The 16580-nt window shown below is 46.6% G+C and overlaps 1 protein-coding gene across 7 annotated transcripts in view; it reads right to left on the reverse strand.

Moving 5' to 3' along the window:
- Window positions 1-16580, reverse strand: part of NECAB2 (N-terminal EF-hand calcium binding protein 2) — an 81472-nt gene that overhangs the window by 28326 nt on the left and 36566 nt on the right. For all 7 annotated transcript variants that reach the window (XM_069027090.1, XM_069027088.1, XM_069027086.1 and 4 more), the window contains one exon: window positions 10542-10650. In XM_069027090.1, the coding sequence (XP_068883191.1) occupies window positions 10542-10650 (109 nt within the window). The remainder of the gene's footprint in view (window positions 1-10541; window positions 10651-16580) is intronic.

The following is a 16580-nucleotide window of genomic DNA, read 5'->3' on the forward strand; positions in this document are numbered from 1 at the left end:
TCAGCATCCATGAGGTTCTGCCCTTCCTGCCCTATGGCTTCTAGAAAATAACGTCTGAAATGCAGCATCAAGGGACAATTTTCCACAGAGGCCTGATCATGAACCCAAATCCCTGGACTCTGGGGAGTGCAGGAGAAAGCCAAGGCAGAGCAGCCCCACTGCTGCCCTTCACAAAACCCCACACCTCACTGCCCGTGGCTGGGGCACCACAGCCTTCTGCAACTCCACTGTGGGCAAGGGGAGGGATTTTCCCCCTTCCATATCCAGCTGGGACCACCCAGGATCTGTATGTTAAGAGCAAAGATTGGTGGAGTTTTTTCTGCCCAAGGAAGAAAATTTTGGGTGATTAAGGCAATGTCCTCTTCCATCATTCCTTGTACCTGGTAAAACCATTTCATGATTTGTTGTCACAGTTGGCCAGAACCTCTAACCACTCACTCACAAAGAAAAATCTCTTGAAAAGCTCACAAAAACTCTGAACAAGATGATAACACAAAAAAACTGTTGCTAACAACACAGTTAATATCCTGAAAAATATATCAATGCAGCACACTAATTTACTAAGCTTAATCCAATGGTTTCTAAGCACAGTCACCACCTTCAGTAAAACAGACATTTAGTACAGTATGAAACATTTTCAACTCTCTGCATGTGCCAAATTCCTAATAAATTACATGGAAATCCTCCTTTTTTTTTTTTTTTTGATGGATGACTTTTTCTTGAAAAATATCACTCTGCCCACAAGTGCACCAAAGAAAAGAGAAGGCAGGTTTAATTACAGCCTGCAAGTAACTTAGGTAGGAGGGATGCTAGGAGGGATGGCACTTTCAAATTTATTAAATTAATGATTACTGTATTGATTATATTCATCGCCTGACAGCACCAGGCAAAACTGGGACTGTAATCCTTGGAAGGATGGGCTGGACACGTCATGGTCAGCACAGAGGCAGCACAGGCAACTTCTTTGCTCTCAGGGTCTCTCAGGTACCCACCAGCTCCATTTTGGAAATGTAGCATAATTTTCTGGGATATTATCATCATGTTGCATTGAGGTAGCTGATTAATTAATTTTGACGTCCTGGTGCCATGCAGCGTCTTCAGCCTGCATCCTGCAGCACAGCCTGCTTGTAAACCCAGCTCTTCATCTCCCAAAAACATTTCAAGAGCAGTAAATACAGCAGTTAACGGCACATCAATTTTGCTGTCAGGCTTGTTCAAAGTGATCAGCCTCAAGACAGACTTTTAAATGCCAGCTGTTTACGGTGCATTTGGACTGCTGTGAATGTAAACTCTTTTACAGGGATAGTTGCAGTAACTATTTTGGTTTTGTGCAACGTGGGTTCCCTTTTTCCAGAAAAATACCAGATAAGTACCAGGAAGGAGAAGAATGGTTTCAGCCTGTGATGCTCATTCACAAAATCACGGCGTAGCCCTCCTGTTGTGGAGTGCTCAGTAAAGTGCTTTAAAAACCAAAGGAACAGAAAGTTGTCCAGAAGGGCTCCCACCCACTGCTCAGGGAACTACTGAGAGTTTTTTCCAGCCTGGCCAGCTAAAAAGCAGCAACACGCACCAGCATTACGGAGCGATGCGAGCGCTCGGGCAGGGCTGCTGCAGCCTAGCACACGGGGAGCGATCCTGCCGTGTCCCGGCACACACAGGGAGCGATCCTGCCGTGTCCCGGCACACACGGGGAGCGATCCTGCCGTGCCCCTGCACACGGGGAGCGATCCTGCCGTGCCCCTGCACACACAGGGAGCGATCCTGCCGTGTCCCTGCACACGGGGAGAGATCCTGCCGTGTCCCTGCACACACGGGGAGCGATCCTGCCGTGTCCCTGCACACGGGGAGAGATCCTGCCGTGTCCCTGCACACACGGGGAGCGATCCTGCCGTGTCCCTGCACACACGGAACGATCCTGCCGTGTCCCTGCACACACGGAGCGATCCTGCCGTGTCCCTGCACACACGGAACGATCCTGCTGTGTCCCTGCACACACAGGGAGCGATCCTGCCGTGTCCCTGCACACACAGGGAGCGATCCTGCTGTGTCCCTGCACACACGGGGAGCGATCCTGCCGTGTCCCTGCACACGGGGAGCGATCCTGCCGTGTCCCTGGCACACACGGAACGATCCTGCCGTGTCCCTGCACACGGGGAGCGATCCTGCCGTGTCCCGGCACACACGGAACGATCCTGCCGTGTCCCGGCACACGGGGAGAGATCCTGCCGTGTCCCTGCACACACGGGGAGCGATCCTGCCGTGTCCCTGCACACGGGGAGAGATCCTGCCGTGTCCCTGCACACACGGGGAGCGATCCTGCCGTGTCCCTGCACACGGGGAGAGATCCTGCCGTGTCCCTGCACACACAGGGAGCGATCCTGCCGTGTCCCGGCACACACAGGGAGCGATCCTGCCGTGTCCCTGCACACACAGGGAGCGATCCTGCTGTGTCCCTGCACACACGGGGAGCGATCCTGCCGTGTCCCTGCACACAGGGAGCGATCCTGCCGTGTCCCTGCACACACGGGGAGCGATCCTGCCGTGTCCCTGGCACACACGGGGAGCGATCCTGCCGTGTCCCTGCACACAGGGAGCGATCCTGCCGTGTCCCTGCACACACAGGGAGCGATCCTGCCGTGTCCCCGGCACACACGGGGAGCGATCCTGCCGTGTCCCTGCACACAGGGAGCGATCCTGCCGTGTCCCGGCACACACGGGGAGCGATCCTGCCGTGTCCCTGGCACACACGGGGAGCGATCCTGCCGTGTCCCTGGCACACACGGGGAGCGATCCTGCCGTGTCCCGGCCGGGATGTGGAGCCCCGAGCAGCTGCCGGTCCGTGCGGCGCCTCCTCTGCCCGCAGCTGGGATGCTGAGCAGGGCTGGGGGCTCAGGCCACCCCCCACCAAATGCCACTGCAGGGACCCTGGGGGCACTCGCAGAGCCAGTGCTGTGTGTGGGTGCCCACCACAGCAGGGACAAGAACAAGACAGGCACACGAGTGCCGTGATGAGCGAGTTACAGAGGTGGAAAGGGTGTAAGTATTCATAACCCGGACTGGAAATCACTGCCTGGATTTCAGAGCGGTTCCATGCTGGAGGCTGCAGGGCTGAGTTACCCAGAAAAGAGCCACTTCCATCAGTCTGACTGACCCCCTCACCCCACGGTGCCGCGGTGCTGCTGCCCTGCTCCCCGCGCAAGAAAGCCAAGGGGTGCTGTGAGTTTTCACCTTCTCAGGGGCACGGTAATGGCACAAATACCTCTGGCTTGCAGCAAAGCTACACTTCAGATGTTTCTTCACACACGTCCCTCCACTTGTTGGCCCTCTCCTTTACATCAAAAGAAGTCATTTATCCATGTTTTTAAGCTCTCATTATTTCTTTTAGCTCAGTTTTCAGAGCAAACCACTAAAACAAATAAATATTCTTTTTTGGAGGGAGGAGATGATCTCTTACGTTTTTATGCACAAACTGCCAACAGTACGAAACGGTCAGAAATGGCCTTTTTTGATGAGTGAATATTTAACATTTTGCCTGTTTCCACTTGATACGGAAGCCTGGGCTAATCCAATTTCTATTTGTAATATCTGTAATATTGAACAGCAAAAGAGACAGGGATTGTTCAGAGCTGAGCTGAATGGGTTGCTAATTGCCAGAAGCAAATAACGAAATATTGAAAGCATGAGGTAAAATTAAATCAGCCTTCTCTTTCTTTTAGATTTTGCAGGTATCTTGTTTACTGCCAAAATGGTATGTAGGAGAGGAAGAAATTAGAGCAACAAATGTGCAGGTTTGGATATTTAACATACAACTGGCAGGGAACTAGTAAAAGAATAGTAAAGCAAGAAATCCCTGGATTCTGTTGCTGTATTTTCCCCAATATCTTTGTTTCTCATTCATTCTTTTCTCCTGTCATTGAAAAATTATCTAAAAATCCTCCTCCCAAATCCAGTCCCAAGGCAGACAGCTTGCTGTGCCTACCAAAGAACAGCTGGACACGTCTGCTGCTTGATGCTGATGCCCTAAGCACATTTACCAAGAAAAAAAGCCCCATAAATTTGCAAGATTGGAGCTGAAAGCAAAGTCTACAATCTCTTTGAATGCCTCAAATATGACTCAAACACAAGTGGCTGGTTAGAATTAAATATCTCAGTCACTTTCATGGTTTTAACGCAAGATCTTGGTATCTTTCCATTCCCTAGAACGGAAAACATGTGAGGCACAATGGCCCTGAACAATCCAAAAAATAAGGTGCTGAGCCCCTTTCTCAGCTAGAAAAGTCTCTGATGTGATATTTCTGCACTCCATTTGTGCAGATAAACCCTCCCGATCTTCACACTCTGCAGCAAACACCAGCCAGCTGCTCCCAGAGCCAATCTCCTTCACTACCAGACAGGCTCTCCCCAGGGACCCAGCAGAGAGCCTGCCTGGGAAAACACCTGGGAAATAGGATTAGAAATAGAAAAATGCTCTCAAATATTAGTTCAAACAAGATTCTGTGCAGTTTTTCAGCTTTGTGTTTCTCACAATGACCTTCCCAAGGAGTGATTTATTTTTAAAGCCCCTTTTCTTTGGTGAGCCTGAGATGTTTTGTGTCTCTATCCACTTGCAGATGCTGAGCACCAGCTTTGGCACCAAGTATTTCTTCACTTAAAAGAAGAATAGAGCACAGTATAGTTTAAATGACATGTTTAGAGAAGAATAAGCTAGGACTCAGAAACATCTTCCACATAAACAAAATCCACCAAATGCCCATGCTCTTGAGAGCCAGAAATTAGAGCAAGACATGTAATTTTTGTGCAATCATTTTGTCCCTTTCAGAAGAGACAAGAACTGTCTCTTGAATCAGTTAATCAAGATCTTGGCTGATTAAACCATCCGTAGTTTGTTTCCCAGGGAGCTAATTGAGAACATTCCATATTCAGAAATGAAGCTGGTTTCAATGGGCACAGCCATCTCTGTAGTGCAGGCTTCAGACAAATCCAGCATGCCACTGAATCAGGTTTGCAATGCAAATAGCCAAGATTAGGGAGGGGGAGAGAGGGAGGATCAGGAAAAAAGTATTCAGTCATAATCATCATTGTTCTTGCTAAAGAACTAGAAGCACTTTCTGATCAAATTTGAGAGGGCTGGACTGCAGAAACCCAGGGAAAAGCAAGGGCAGCAGAGCACTGCTCCTGAAGTCTCCCTACATGCAGGGATCCTCTCAGATGGAGACTTCTCACCCAAAGGACACCAGACCTGGGGTGGGTAGGAGGAAGGCAAAGCACCTCCGAGTAGTACCTGGAGGGACTGTGGCATCCAAACAAAGCAGTAACAGACCCTTTCCACCAGAGGAAAATAAGGACTGGAGCAGAAGGACAGCAGGCTGCTGTCCAGAAGGCCCTGAAGGTGTCCAGGTCTGGAGCAGGACTGTGTGCTGGAAGGAGGGTGTTGAGAAACTCATCTTCACCTTTGGGTATTGATGCATTCAAAGTAACAGAGAATGAAAGTTAATCTGTGGAAACTATAAGACCCATTTTGAGAGCTTCTGGCCCCACAAATACCCTGATGATGTCAGTAAGAGCAGGGGCAGTCCAAAGCTTGCACCCTGTCCTCACTGGCATTGTGGGTCCCTCAAAGTGCTGGAGCTGAATGCACTGCTGGAAGCAGCACAGCTGTGTTGGCAGAGTGCTCTGGGGCCTGACACACTCTGCTCCACTGTGGGACTAATTAGTGCAGGCAGAGAAGCTCATTAGGATCATTAGCTGCTTCTGAGGTGGCCCTGCATGTGTCCCCCCAGCTCGGGAACTGAATGGGTTGATAGCTACCCTGACCATACTCTGCTGCATCTCTGCACCCTGGAGTGACCCCAAATTACTGTGATTTATAGTACAGCTCCCTGTGGTACCTGAGCAGCTGAAGGGTCAGAGGAAGAAGGTGGCTTCATATTCTCAAGAAGGATGTTGCTCAGCATCCCAAAGGCAAGTGATCAGTTTTCCCCTCCACCCCCTGCAATTACCCCTCTGGACCACCTCCTGCCCCAGGTCAGTGCCTCGAAGGATGGGAGGTGGCACTGCCAGGTGCAGTACAGGCTGGAGAACTCAAGAGGCTTTAGTTCTCCTTTGTCACAATCCTCTGGCAAAAGTGACGGTCTGGGGAAACTGCAAAGGCTTCTGAGAAGCTTCTGTTAATTAACTTACATGCACACTCCAGCCTTTTCCAGTGTTTGCCACTGGAGAGAAGAGCTCATTTAGAGCAGGGAGAGGTGGAGAATAAAGCCATTAAAAGAATAGCTGTAAGCCTAGCAAAGAGATAACAAATGACAGAGCAGCAGAATGCTGAAGCCATGTCCTTGTCTCCTTGTGAATGGACCTGTACAGCTCATTGGAACAGTCCTGCCCCAGTGAGCAGATCCCTCCCCAAAGGCTTGTCCTCTGCAGCGATGAGAAATGCATGAGATAGAAAAAGAATTTTTAAAATCCCCTGCAAGGGCTACACTTGTTCAGTCAACAGCCAAGTCTGACATCCCTGTGCTTTCCCAGGGGCTCAGAGGTGCTTCTTCCTTCCAAGGGGATGCAGGGTGGGAGTTAGTGCCAGCCCAGGGAGCTGGCAGAAGATGAGGGCTGTGAGTCAGACAACGCAAGCTTTGTCCAGTATCACAGTAACACCTTTAAAGGGTTTCATCTGTTCATTTGTGACCCTAAAACTTGTTTGGCTTTACATCTGAAATGACTTTTACCTTTTGAAATTGATACATCTTTTTAGAAAAAGTAAGAAAGTGTGTAGATAACTCTGCAAATATAACTGGATTTCCCAGGTAACCATTAACCCAATGTTTTCTAAAGCCCATTTCTGCCACTAAACAAGAAGTATCTATTTAGTTATGTGTCCATACATCACATGTACATACTTTGCACATTATTTGGGCTGTTCCAGTAGCCTTGGTATTAATAGTAACATAACCTCTCCAATAATCTTCAGGCAGCCCCCCAAGGAGCACTGCTGAAACTGCCTGAAATAACAGCTAAAACCAGTGGTGAAAAATCACCCAGCAATGTCTTGTTCTTGCCTGCTGCTACAGCTGGAAGAAGGAGGGCAGACCGTGTGAGAGACAGAGAGAAAAATGCGACTTCTTAGTTGGTTTTAAGTAACAGCAGCTTTATGAATATAATTTTGCCAAAGAACACCAAGAGAAACACATGACACATTTTGCACGTTCCTGCTGCCAGATGAATTACCTGGTGATGATGGGATCTACAGCATAGTTCTTGCATGGAGATACCTGGTAATAAAACCCTGAGGTGGGGCTTTGAAGCCCGTGCCCAGCACCTCACACCATCAAACCCCCTAGAGACACTTCCCAGGCAGTCAAGAAGAAAGGAGGAAGCTCATTAACGCTGCTGGGTTATTTTGGAATCTCTCTTTTCAGTTCAGCATCCTCCTAAGTACACCCTGCTGTCAGTGTGATGTCTCTCTGGGCTCTAGGATGCTGGGATTGAAGCACAGACTCCTCCAGCCACAGCACCTCAGCACTGACTCTGCAGAGCAGCACAGCTACTCCTTCACCCATAACCCACCTCATCCTCCCACTCCTCTGCCCAGCTTTTCTCTTTCCCACTGTCTCCCCAGCTAATCCCAGTCAATAAACTGGTACAGACATTCATTTTCTCTACTCCCACAAGGCAGCTCTCTGCTTCTAAAAATACTCCAGGAAATTGAATCAACATTTTGTAATTGGCTGGTAGCAGCAATTATTAATAATCAGCAGGAACATAATTTTCTTCATTTTCTGCTCTTGCTGTAATGTAATCTCAATAAACAAACTTTGTTTTGCACACTAAACAAACACAATGGCCAATATGAGAAAAATGGGGAGATAAAAGAGAGTATCAAAAAAATTAAAAATAAACAAATTTGTATCAAATAGCAAAACCTGTAATTCAAACAGCCTTTGAGAAAGATAAAGTTGATATTGTTCTTACATTCCCCCATAAAATGGAAAAACGAAGGCTGCACTCCACTTCTCTTGCACAGTGACAGCAGTGCCTGGGCTTGCTGGAGGCAGCATCCCCCCTGCCCAAGCTCCCAGAGACCTGGCAATTTACTGTGAGGGTAACAAAAGACACAGCAAGGTGAAGAGCACACATGACTTGGACTTGAAGGACTGTACTGGACGCAGGACTGCAGTCAAGCAAACTGCTCAGCTCATAGTAAAAAACAATTTTGCAGAAGGAAGCCTGGCTCTGAATAGGTTTTCTGAAGACTGAGACAGCTCTTGCAGATTAAAAACAAGGAATACTTTCCTTCCCCAACTTGATAAATTTGCTATAGATGTCTATGCTTTCTAAATCAATAAACAAGTGCCAATGCATGCAAGGATTTAACTTGGAAGCGTGACCAACTCGTTGCTTTTCCTTCCAGCCAAGAACAGCAGATGGTCTGCTGCTCTCTGCAAGTATCAGTCCCTAACAGGTATTGATGACTATATCAAGGCAGCTTGGCTAAAGACAAATCCTACCAAATCGTGGGAGCTCTTGTCACGCTTGGGAACTGCTCAGCGAGACCCCTTGCCAACAGCACTGCTGCATGGCATTTACAAATGGCACATTTTCTCTCTGTCCAGTTTAGGAGACATCCCTTACTAAGGCTTGGAGCAAGCTGCAAATTCCCTACAATTCCCAAGCAAAAAATGGGCTGCAATCCAATTTCCTGTTTCAAGAAGACCAGAAGAAATATCCCCACACTCCCCCCCACATGCCCTGGATTGCACATCAACTCTCTGCTTCCTTCCAAAGGCCACGTGGGCATTGGCAGACTCAGGCAACACTATAAATTATAAATTATTTCAGTACAGAGGCAGGTGAGCACCCAAGTCCCAGAGTCTACTGAGAGTTCACCTGGGAGCATCACCTGGAGCTCGATAAGTAGACGCACAAAGCATGAGGCAGCACCTATTCAGAGCCTGTGGAAGAAGAGCCTTTAGAAAGGATGGATCATTCCCAGATAGTTTTAGTAATAAAATCACTAAACTTTCTTTGGTTCAGGGAAAGATAAATATCAAGCTGGTCTTTGGTATTTCTGACCTTGGAATAAACTTTGGGAAGTACACACATTGAAAAGATATGATTTTGAGAAACTTCACATTTACTTTGCTCTTGGAAATTCTTCAGCAGTCCCTGTACCATGTTGATGAGTTTTACAGCTGCTGCTTTGGTGCCAGTGCCCTCCAGCAGAGTCACTGCTTTCCAGGGGATTTTTTGGATGGGTGGCAAAAAAAGCACCACTCACATGGGCAAAACTCCATCTCCCTGCTGCCAGAAGGCTTCAGAATTAACCAGGTTATTATTTTTCAAGCACTTGCTTTAAGACTTCTCATTTAAAATTGGATTCTCTTTTCTTCTGCTTTTTGGACAGATTTTTTTCTCTCCAGAGGAATAGGAGTCACACTGGAATATCACTCAAAGATGGTTTTTACTTGTATTTTCAAATAGATAAAACCACTCAGGCTTTTGAAGACAGATTCCTCTTGGAAAGGGAAAACCCACCTTTGTGCTGGTGCCCAGTGCTGCTGTTGCCTGCTGGCAGTCTCCTACTGGAAAACCATGGCTTCAGGCTGATCCCAAATGCTGCTGGCACCAGACACTGTCAGGGAGCTCACAAACACCTCAGACCCCAGGCAGGCAGAGGGGGCACTGAGGGGGAGACAGCAAGGACAGGGAGGGGAAGGAAACATCAGCTGCTAACGAGTCTGTCAGCTCTGTTTGATAGCCTGGCACAGCCTGCAGAAGCTTGATGCTCATGGAGAGCAGTCAGGTGCCATATTTAAGCTTCAACTTTGATGTCATGTCAAACTAAAGGCACACCTAGAGCCCTCCTCTGCCGTCGTTTTTCCCTGCTGCTGTTGTAGCCACAATGCTGACAGTGCAGGGCTGCTCCTGGGTCCAGCCCTCGCTGCCTTGGCCAGGCTTTGTGTGGCCAGAACAGCCACCTTGGGCTGTGGGGACCAGAGCAGGGGCAAAGCATCCACAACAGTGGCTACAGGGCTTGGGAAGAACCTCACCTTGAAGGTAAAGGGGCTTGTTTCTTTAAGTGCTAGAACAATCACTGCTTTCCAGGGTTTTTTGGATTGGAGGTGAAGTAGGCATGGTTCAGGTGCAGGGGATACAGAGACATCACAAAGAGGCAGGATAGGTCTGTGCTTAGAGAGATTCACACCATTGTTTCTTACAGCACAGCAAAGCTTTTAGATAAAGTGAAAAAGTTAAAGAGGTATTTAAATGCCCACATCAAACTAAGAATAGTTTCAGATGCTGTAAAGGTCAGGTTTCACTAAAGGAAATGGCCTGAAAAAACCACCAAGACAAAAGAAATCATAATGGCTGTCAGGATGAGACATGAACCAAGCAGAAACAGAGATTTTGCAAAGTTTTGCAAAGCAAGTTGCCCCCCTGCAGCCTGTGCAGAGCTCAGCTCTCCAGAGAAGCACAGCATGGCTGCTGCACACCCCTGCCATGATCCACACACTCTGTGAAATGGAAGGGTGTCAGCACAGGGAACTTACTTTGTGTTGTCTGAGTCAATGGCATGAAAGAGCTTCTCAAGTTCTTCTTCGTTGAGTGTCCCATCAGAAAAGAAGGCCTGGAACTCCTCCAGGGACAGCTTCCCATCATCTGCAAACAGTGACACAGCTGCCATTAGGGAAAGGGGACAAGCAAAGTGAGGGGGACAAGGCTGAAAATCAAGAGCTATTTACAGATTTAAGGATTCACACCAAAATTATCTCCAAATGCTTCTGCAAAACTGCCCCTCAACCACTGCAGATCTTACAGAGTCACAGAATCACACAATCACCAGGTTGGAAGAGACCTTCAAGATCACTGAGTCCAACCCATGCCCTAACACCACCTCAACTAAACCATGGCACTGAGTGCCACATCCAATCTTTTTTTAAACACATCCAGGGATGGTGACTCCACCACCTCCTGGGCAGATGATTCCAATATTTAACCACTCTTACTGTAAAACCTTTTTCCTAATATCCAACCCATATTTCCCCTGGGGCAGCTTAAGACTGTGTCCTCTCGTTCTGTCAGTTGCTGCCTGGAGGCAGCAGGTCTCAGGGTGGGACCCTGCAGCTCTGGCTGACCCAGGGCCAGATGAAGATGCTCCTGGGTATGGATACACTGGCCACTGGCAACTAATTGGGCTATTAAGCCAAAGCCTGGCTCAAACCTGAAGAGAAAAAACTTTAAACTTCATCCTAAAACTGAATTACATTTAAGAGATTATGGAGCGTTTTGTCTACCCTATGCTCAAATGACACAGAACGCTCATTAGGGGACATTTAATAGACAGGACAAGACCCTGGGCTGGAATTATAACAGACCCAGCAGTATCTTTTGCCATCTCCATCCAGCTGCATCCTCTACAGCACAGTCCATCTCCCTGCTCTGGACAGAAATGTTAAACAGCAGCTACCAAGCACTGTGGACAGGCACAGAGCTGGCTGTGAGAAAGCTCCTGTGAAGTTCAGCAATAAAGCAACAGGAGAGAGACAAAAGAAGCTCTAAAGAAACTTTAATTTATCATTTCTTGTCCAAGCTGCTGACGCCAGTGCAGCAGTGTGCAGCAGTGCCTGGGGGGGAATGACTACCCCAGGTCACATATTATTTAAAATCTTTCCATTCATATCCACAGAAGAGTCACAGACTGGAAATGCTGCCTACTTTGTGCTAGGACAATGTATCATTTATTATTTAATCAAATCAATAATAAACCCTGTTGTTTCTTTTTCAGGAAATGATGCTCGAGGACAAAATTAGCCAACTCTCCACATACACGTCAATATTTCTTCCCCAAAGTAAGTCTGCTGCTCTTAAAACATACCTGCATTGCCAAATGCTAACCCAGTTTCCCTTGCCTGGCATAGACAAATTTAGAACAATGATAAACTGAGTCTAAGATGCCCATTTAATTGGCAATTATGAAAGGAACACAGCAGGAGAACAAAGTCTACAGCAGCACTGGGTGAAGAGGGCACCACTTCCAGAGCACCACAATGGCTGCAAAAGGGTCCAGCTGCCTTTATTGTTTTTCTGCACTCCTTCCACAAAATGTGACCTCTTTGCAGCAGGCAGGGTGCAGAATACCAATGCACAGCTCAGGGAATGGGTCCCAAATCTGCTCTCTGTTTCTGATTACAGAGCACTAAAGCACCTGTACTTCAGCAGGACCCTACTGCTTGAAGCATCCACCTGTGTCGCCTGGAGATTAACCCAGTGGGGAGATTCTTTCCCCAAAGGACATAAAAAGATTGTCCAGAGCAGGAGCCCCCTCCACACCACCCATCTCCACCTCTTCATATTGCAGAACTGGATAAGAAGCTCTTCCCCCTCAGTGCTCCTATTTATGCAGTATCCCAGCCAAGATCAAGGTTTGGTTTCTTCTGATCCTGACTGGCAATGAATGCTCATCTTCAAACACCAAGATCAAAAGGATGACAGCATTTCTATCCCACAAGGGCTAAACAATTCTTTATATGTGGAACATTTTACCTGTAAACCATAAATTAGCAACTGTTCACCTTCAAACTGTCCTTCCACACAGAGGGCAGGCAGAAATAAATTCCCAGAAAAGTCACATAAATCAACTTACTGGGAAAGAGAAACTGTAAGGTGAAGTGGGTATTTTTTCAGGAGAGAACTTTGATCTGAATTTACAGTTTGCTTAACTCTGAAAAACACAAAGGTGTTTCTAAGTTTAAGGCAAAAAATCCATGGCCTTTATCTAGTTTATATCTTATAACTCCTGTCTTTCATTTTACTCTTGCTTGATTTGTTTTGGTCTGGGTTTTTTGAGGGTTTTTTTGAGTAGTATGCTCCAGGACACATTTTTGCTGCAGTCTCTGAAATGTCTGTGTTTAGAATCTGTGCCAAAACACTGCTCTGACTCCTATCTCAGAGCCTCCAGAGAGAACAGGTAGAACAGATACCAACTACCATGACATGTCAGATCACTGGAAACCAACATGCACTGAATTTTTGTTAGCATTTAACAGCCCAAAGTAATGAAAAAAGAGGATGATTTAAGGATCTAGAGGAAGAAGGAGATGACAGTGACTTTTATCTAATTTTTGTTGTCTGGAGACCCCACAGAAATGCTTGAATAAAAGTATTCTGACCCCACAGAATCTGAATAAAAGTACCAATTTTATTCGCAAGCAGTGCTCAGGACTTTCACCCCCCCCCCCCAGAACCACCAGCACCAAGTACCAGTCAGCTTAAAGCTGATTGTCATTTAATACAAACTGGAATACTTGTCTGCAAACACACAAAGCAAAAGCCATTCTGAGCAACGAGATAATCCTTGAGCTGCATATCTGTAATTGTGGAACAGCCTGAGAGCCTGGGTTTCTGGAGCCCAGCAAGCAAAGATGCCTTCAGGGAACTTCAGGGTGATAAGAGGAAGCAGACTGGGCTGGGATTTGCCAGTTCAAATTAAACTGTTAAAAACCCTGGGCGAGGAGGATTGACCACAATGCCACCAACACCAGGTCCCCTGGCTGGCAGTCGCTGTGATAAGTAAGAGCTGATGGGACACTGTGGTCCAGGAGGAGCCTTATCAGGACAGCCACAGCTTTTTCTGACAGCAGAAGTGTGTGCACTCAGTAGAGAATGGATAAGACTTCCAGAAAGCAGCTTTTTGCTGAAAGCTGCTGGGCTCAAAAGGTACAAATTCTCCAGATGGACAGGCGGGGGTTGTACCAGAGCCTCAATCGTACAGTTCAGCCTCACCCACACCCTGCCCTGTAGAGCTTGTCTGGGACCTTTCAGCCCTTGGGAGCAACTTTTGATAGGAAGCTTAATAGAAAAATTGAGATTCTTCACCAAATCTCACTAAACAAAATAAAGTTTCTATCATTTTTAAGATCTAGAGATCTCAAAGAGATCTAGATTGTAAAGATCTTAAAATCCAGAGATCTAGATCTACACAAATATTTGTGACTTTTTTATCTGGACAACCATACTAAAGGTGGACAACCTATTTCCACTGACTACCTCCCTCCCCTTTAAACCCAGTGCTTGAAGTTAACACCTAGCTGACAGCAAGGACAAGTGCCACTAACTAGAAATTGCCTCCCCCGCACTGATGGGCTGAGAAAAGAGATAATCAGGCCACAGCTATCCTGCCATCATTTCTTCCTAAGAGAGCAATCTTCATTTTACCCTAGCTTTTCAAAATAATTCAATCACAGGCAAAGACCAAAGCAAATTGCCAGCCCAATAGAGCTATCAAAGCTAAAAGTAACTGAAGAGAGAAGGACATAAGAGAGAACATCAGAAAGCCCCAACTGGGATGTTATTATATCTCCATTTGCCATCATGAAAATGTGAGGAGTCCAGAAGTAGCTTTTACACCTTCCGACTCACACAATCAAGCTGTTCTCACCCGCTAACACAGCCCAGGGAAAAATCAAACTGAGATCATAAATCGTCCAAAGTATAGGAAATCTGATGGCTGAGTTTCTGGAAATTCACTCAGTGATACAAATAGCTTAAAGCAGCTACAAAATAAGGTCACTGTTCTGAGCCTGAGTTTGCTAAATCTGTTTTCAATTACATGAGTTTGAGACTGCTCATATATTTTCCAGATATATTATGAATATATTTTCTAGCTATTATTATGAATATACTTCATTACTTACTTTTACTTCTCTGCGAGTTCTAAAATGCTCTAAGCTTCACTTACTTGCAAGTGCCCATGAGCTATGGGTAAGTAAATTGGATTTTATTGTAGCCTGTGAATAAAAATGATAACTCTATTTTTTTCTTCTTTTTTGGGGGTATGCCTGTGGAGATACATGAGCCAGCAAGAACAGGAATTGGCTTCTACGCTGAACCTTTCATCCAGCCCCCTTGGAAGCCAGGAGGACAGACTTTTTTCATTAAAACAAAGGGGAATATGGGCTTCAGCTTCCATCCAGGGCTGTCAGGAAAAATTACCTCCAGGCCCACAGATCTGATCTGTGATGAACCTTTCCACTGGGCTAAGAAGGGGTGTGCTCTCTGCATCACCCAGCCCTGTCCAAAAATCATCTGCAGCTCCTCGCCACTTGCTCAGGCACGTAGCAGCCAACAAAAAATTACCCACCCACTTTAATTCCAGCCTCACAGAGTTCTGATGGGGGCAATAGCATTTAGTTGGAAGCAGGGCTGGTGATTCACCTCCAGACCTGGCTGAAGCTGCAGAACCACAGGAGCAGCACAGCCCATGTTTGGGTGGCTTCACACAAGGACAGTGCCATTGCCACTGGAAGAGAGCCCCTGCAAGTGGCTTTGCTAATGAGATGTACCACACATCATTACAAGGAATTACTACAATTACAGTAATTTTCCAGTGAAAGAAATTTACAGAATGACTCCAACATTTTGAAACTTAACTAATGCCCAGCACAGCTGTTTTCACACGGGTCAGTACCACACCAAGTGATCTGAACAGGTACCCTGAGAGACAGATTGATGTTTCCAACATAGCAGATAATCTCTATTTGGAGTACTCCTGTGCATTTCTAATGCCAGCTGGGAGTGCTGGTGGCACCTCTTGAGGGATGCTGGCACAGGAATGCCAAGGCTGGCACAGAAGAAGACAGTTTCACATACAGACAAAGCAAGGGATTGAACTTTGGGGTCTGGGGTTTTGCTTTCTCAGCTCACTGAGAAACACTTGATAAATGTTTTTGTGTGTACTGGGCATGATTCCCTCCTTTGCCTTCTTGCCATTAACACAGGTTTGAGGTGGTGTCTTCCATCTTCTGCCAGTGACCCCAAGACAGCTCCCAAGGGCACAACCCACAGCGCTCCTCGCTCTGGGCAGGCTGGGCACACTCACCCAAGCTCACTGGCAAATGCCACATGCTGCCCTGCTTCCAGCATCACCATCTTTGTGCCATGTGTTAATAAAAACCTTTGGGATTTTTATCCTCCCAGAACGTTTTTCCTTTCTATGCCTGGGTGAGACACTTGATAGAAGGACTGAGGATCCTTTTTGTGACAGGATTAGCCTTTCCATTTCCATTAAAATAGGGGAAAAGCGACTTTCATTTCAAAATTACCACATCAGTCAGTTTAAGATAGTGAGGAATGACATAAAGCCTGGTTCTTGTCTAGGGCAATGGGTAATGGTGCATGCACCAAGCAGACAATGGCTGGGAATCTTCCCTGTAGGATTTGGACTGGAGAAAAATGGGATTTTCATTGTAGTCAGAAAACTGAACCTCATTCCCATCAGAAATAGCCTGGGCATTAAGCAATGTCCATTAGCATGCCAAAATTTTCCCCAAACCGCTCAGCTTTTATCATGAAATCAAGCCTTTTGTCATCCTAGAGTTAGAAGCAATTTTGAAATTATTTTTAATGGTAGCTATAGATAGTTGTCAAATGTAAGCTGGTAGGTAGGGAGATATGCAGGAGTGATATAGCACATTTTCTCCCACTATCTTTTGTGAAGACTGTACTTTTTTCAGTTTCCCACATAATTCTCACCCTGCTGTAATGACCTGATTTAAATGTGGGGGGTTCTTTTCCGTAGTTACCCATTACAT

The sequence above is a fragment of the Aphelocoma coerulescens genome, chromosome 11 (assembly GCF_041296385.1).
Source record: "Aphelocoma coerulescens isolate FSJ_1873_10779 chromosome 11, UR_Acoe_1.0, whole genome shotgun sequence".
Classification (NCBI taxonomy): Eukaryota; Metazoa; Chordata; class Aves; order Passeriformes; family Corvidae; genus Aphelocoma; species Aphelocoma coerulescens.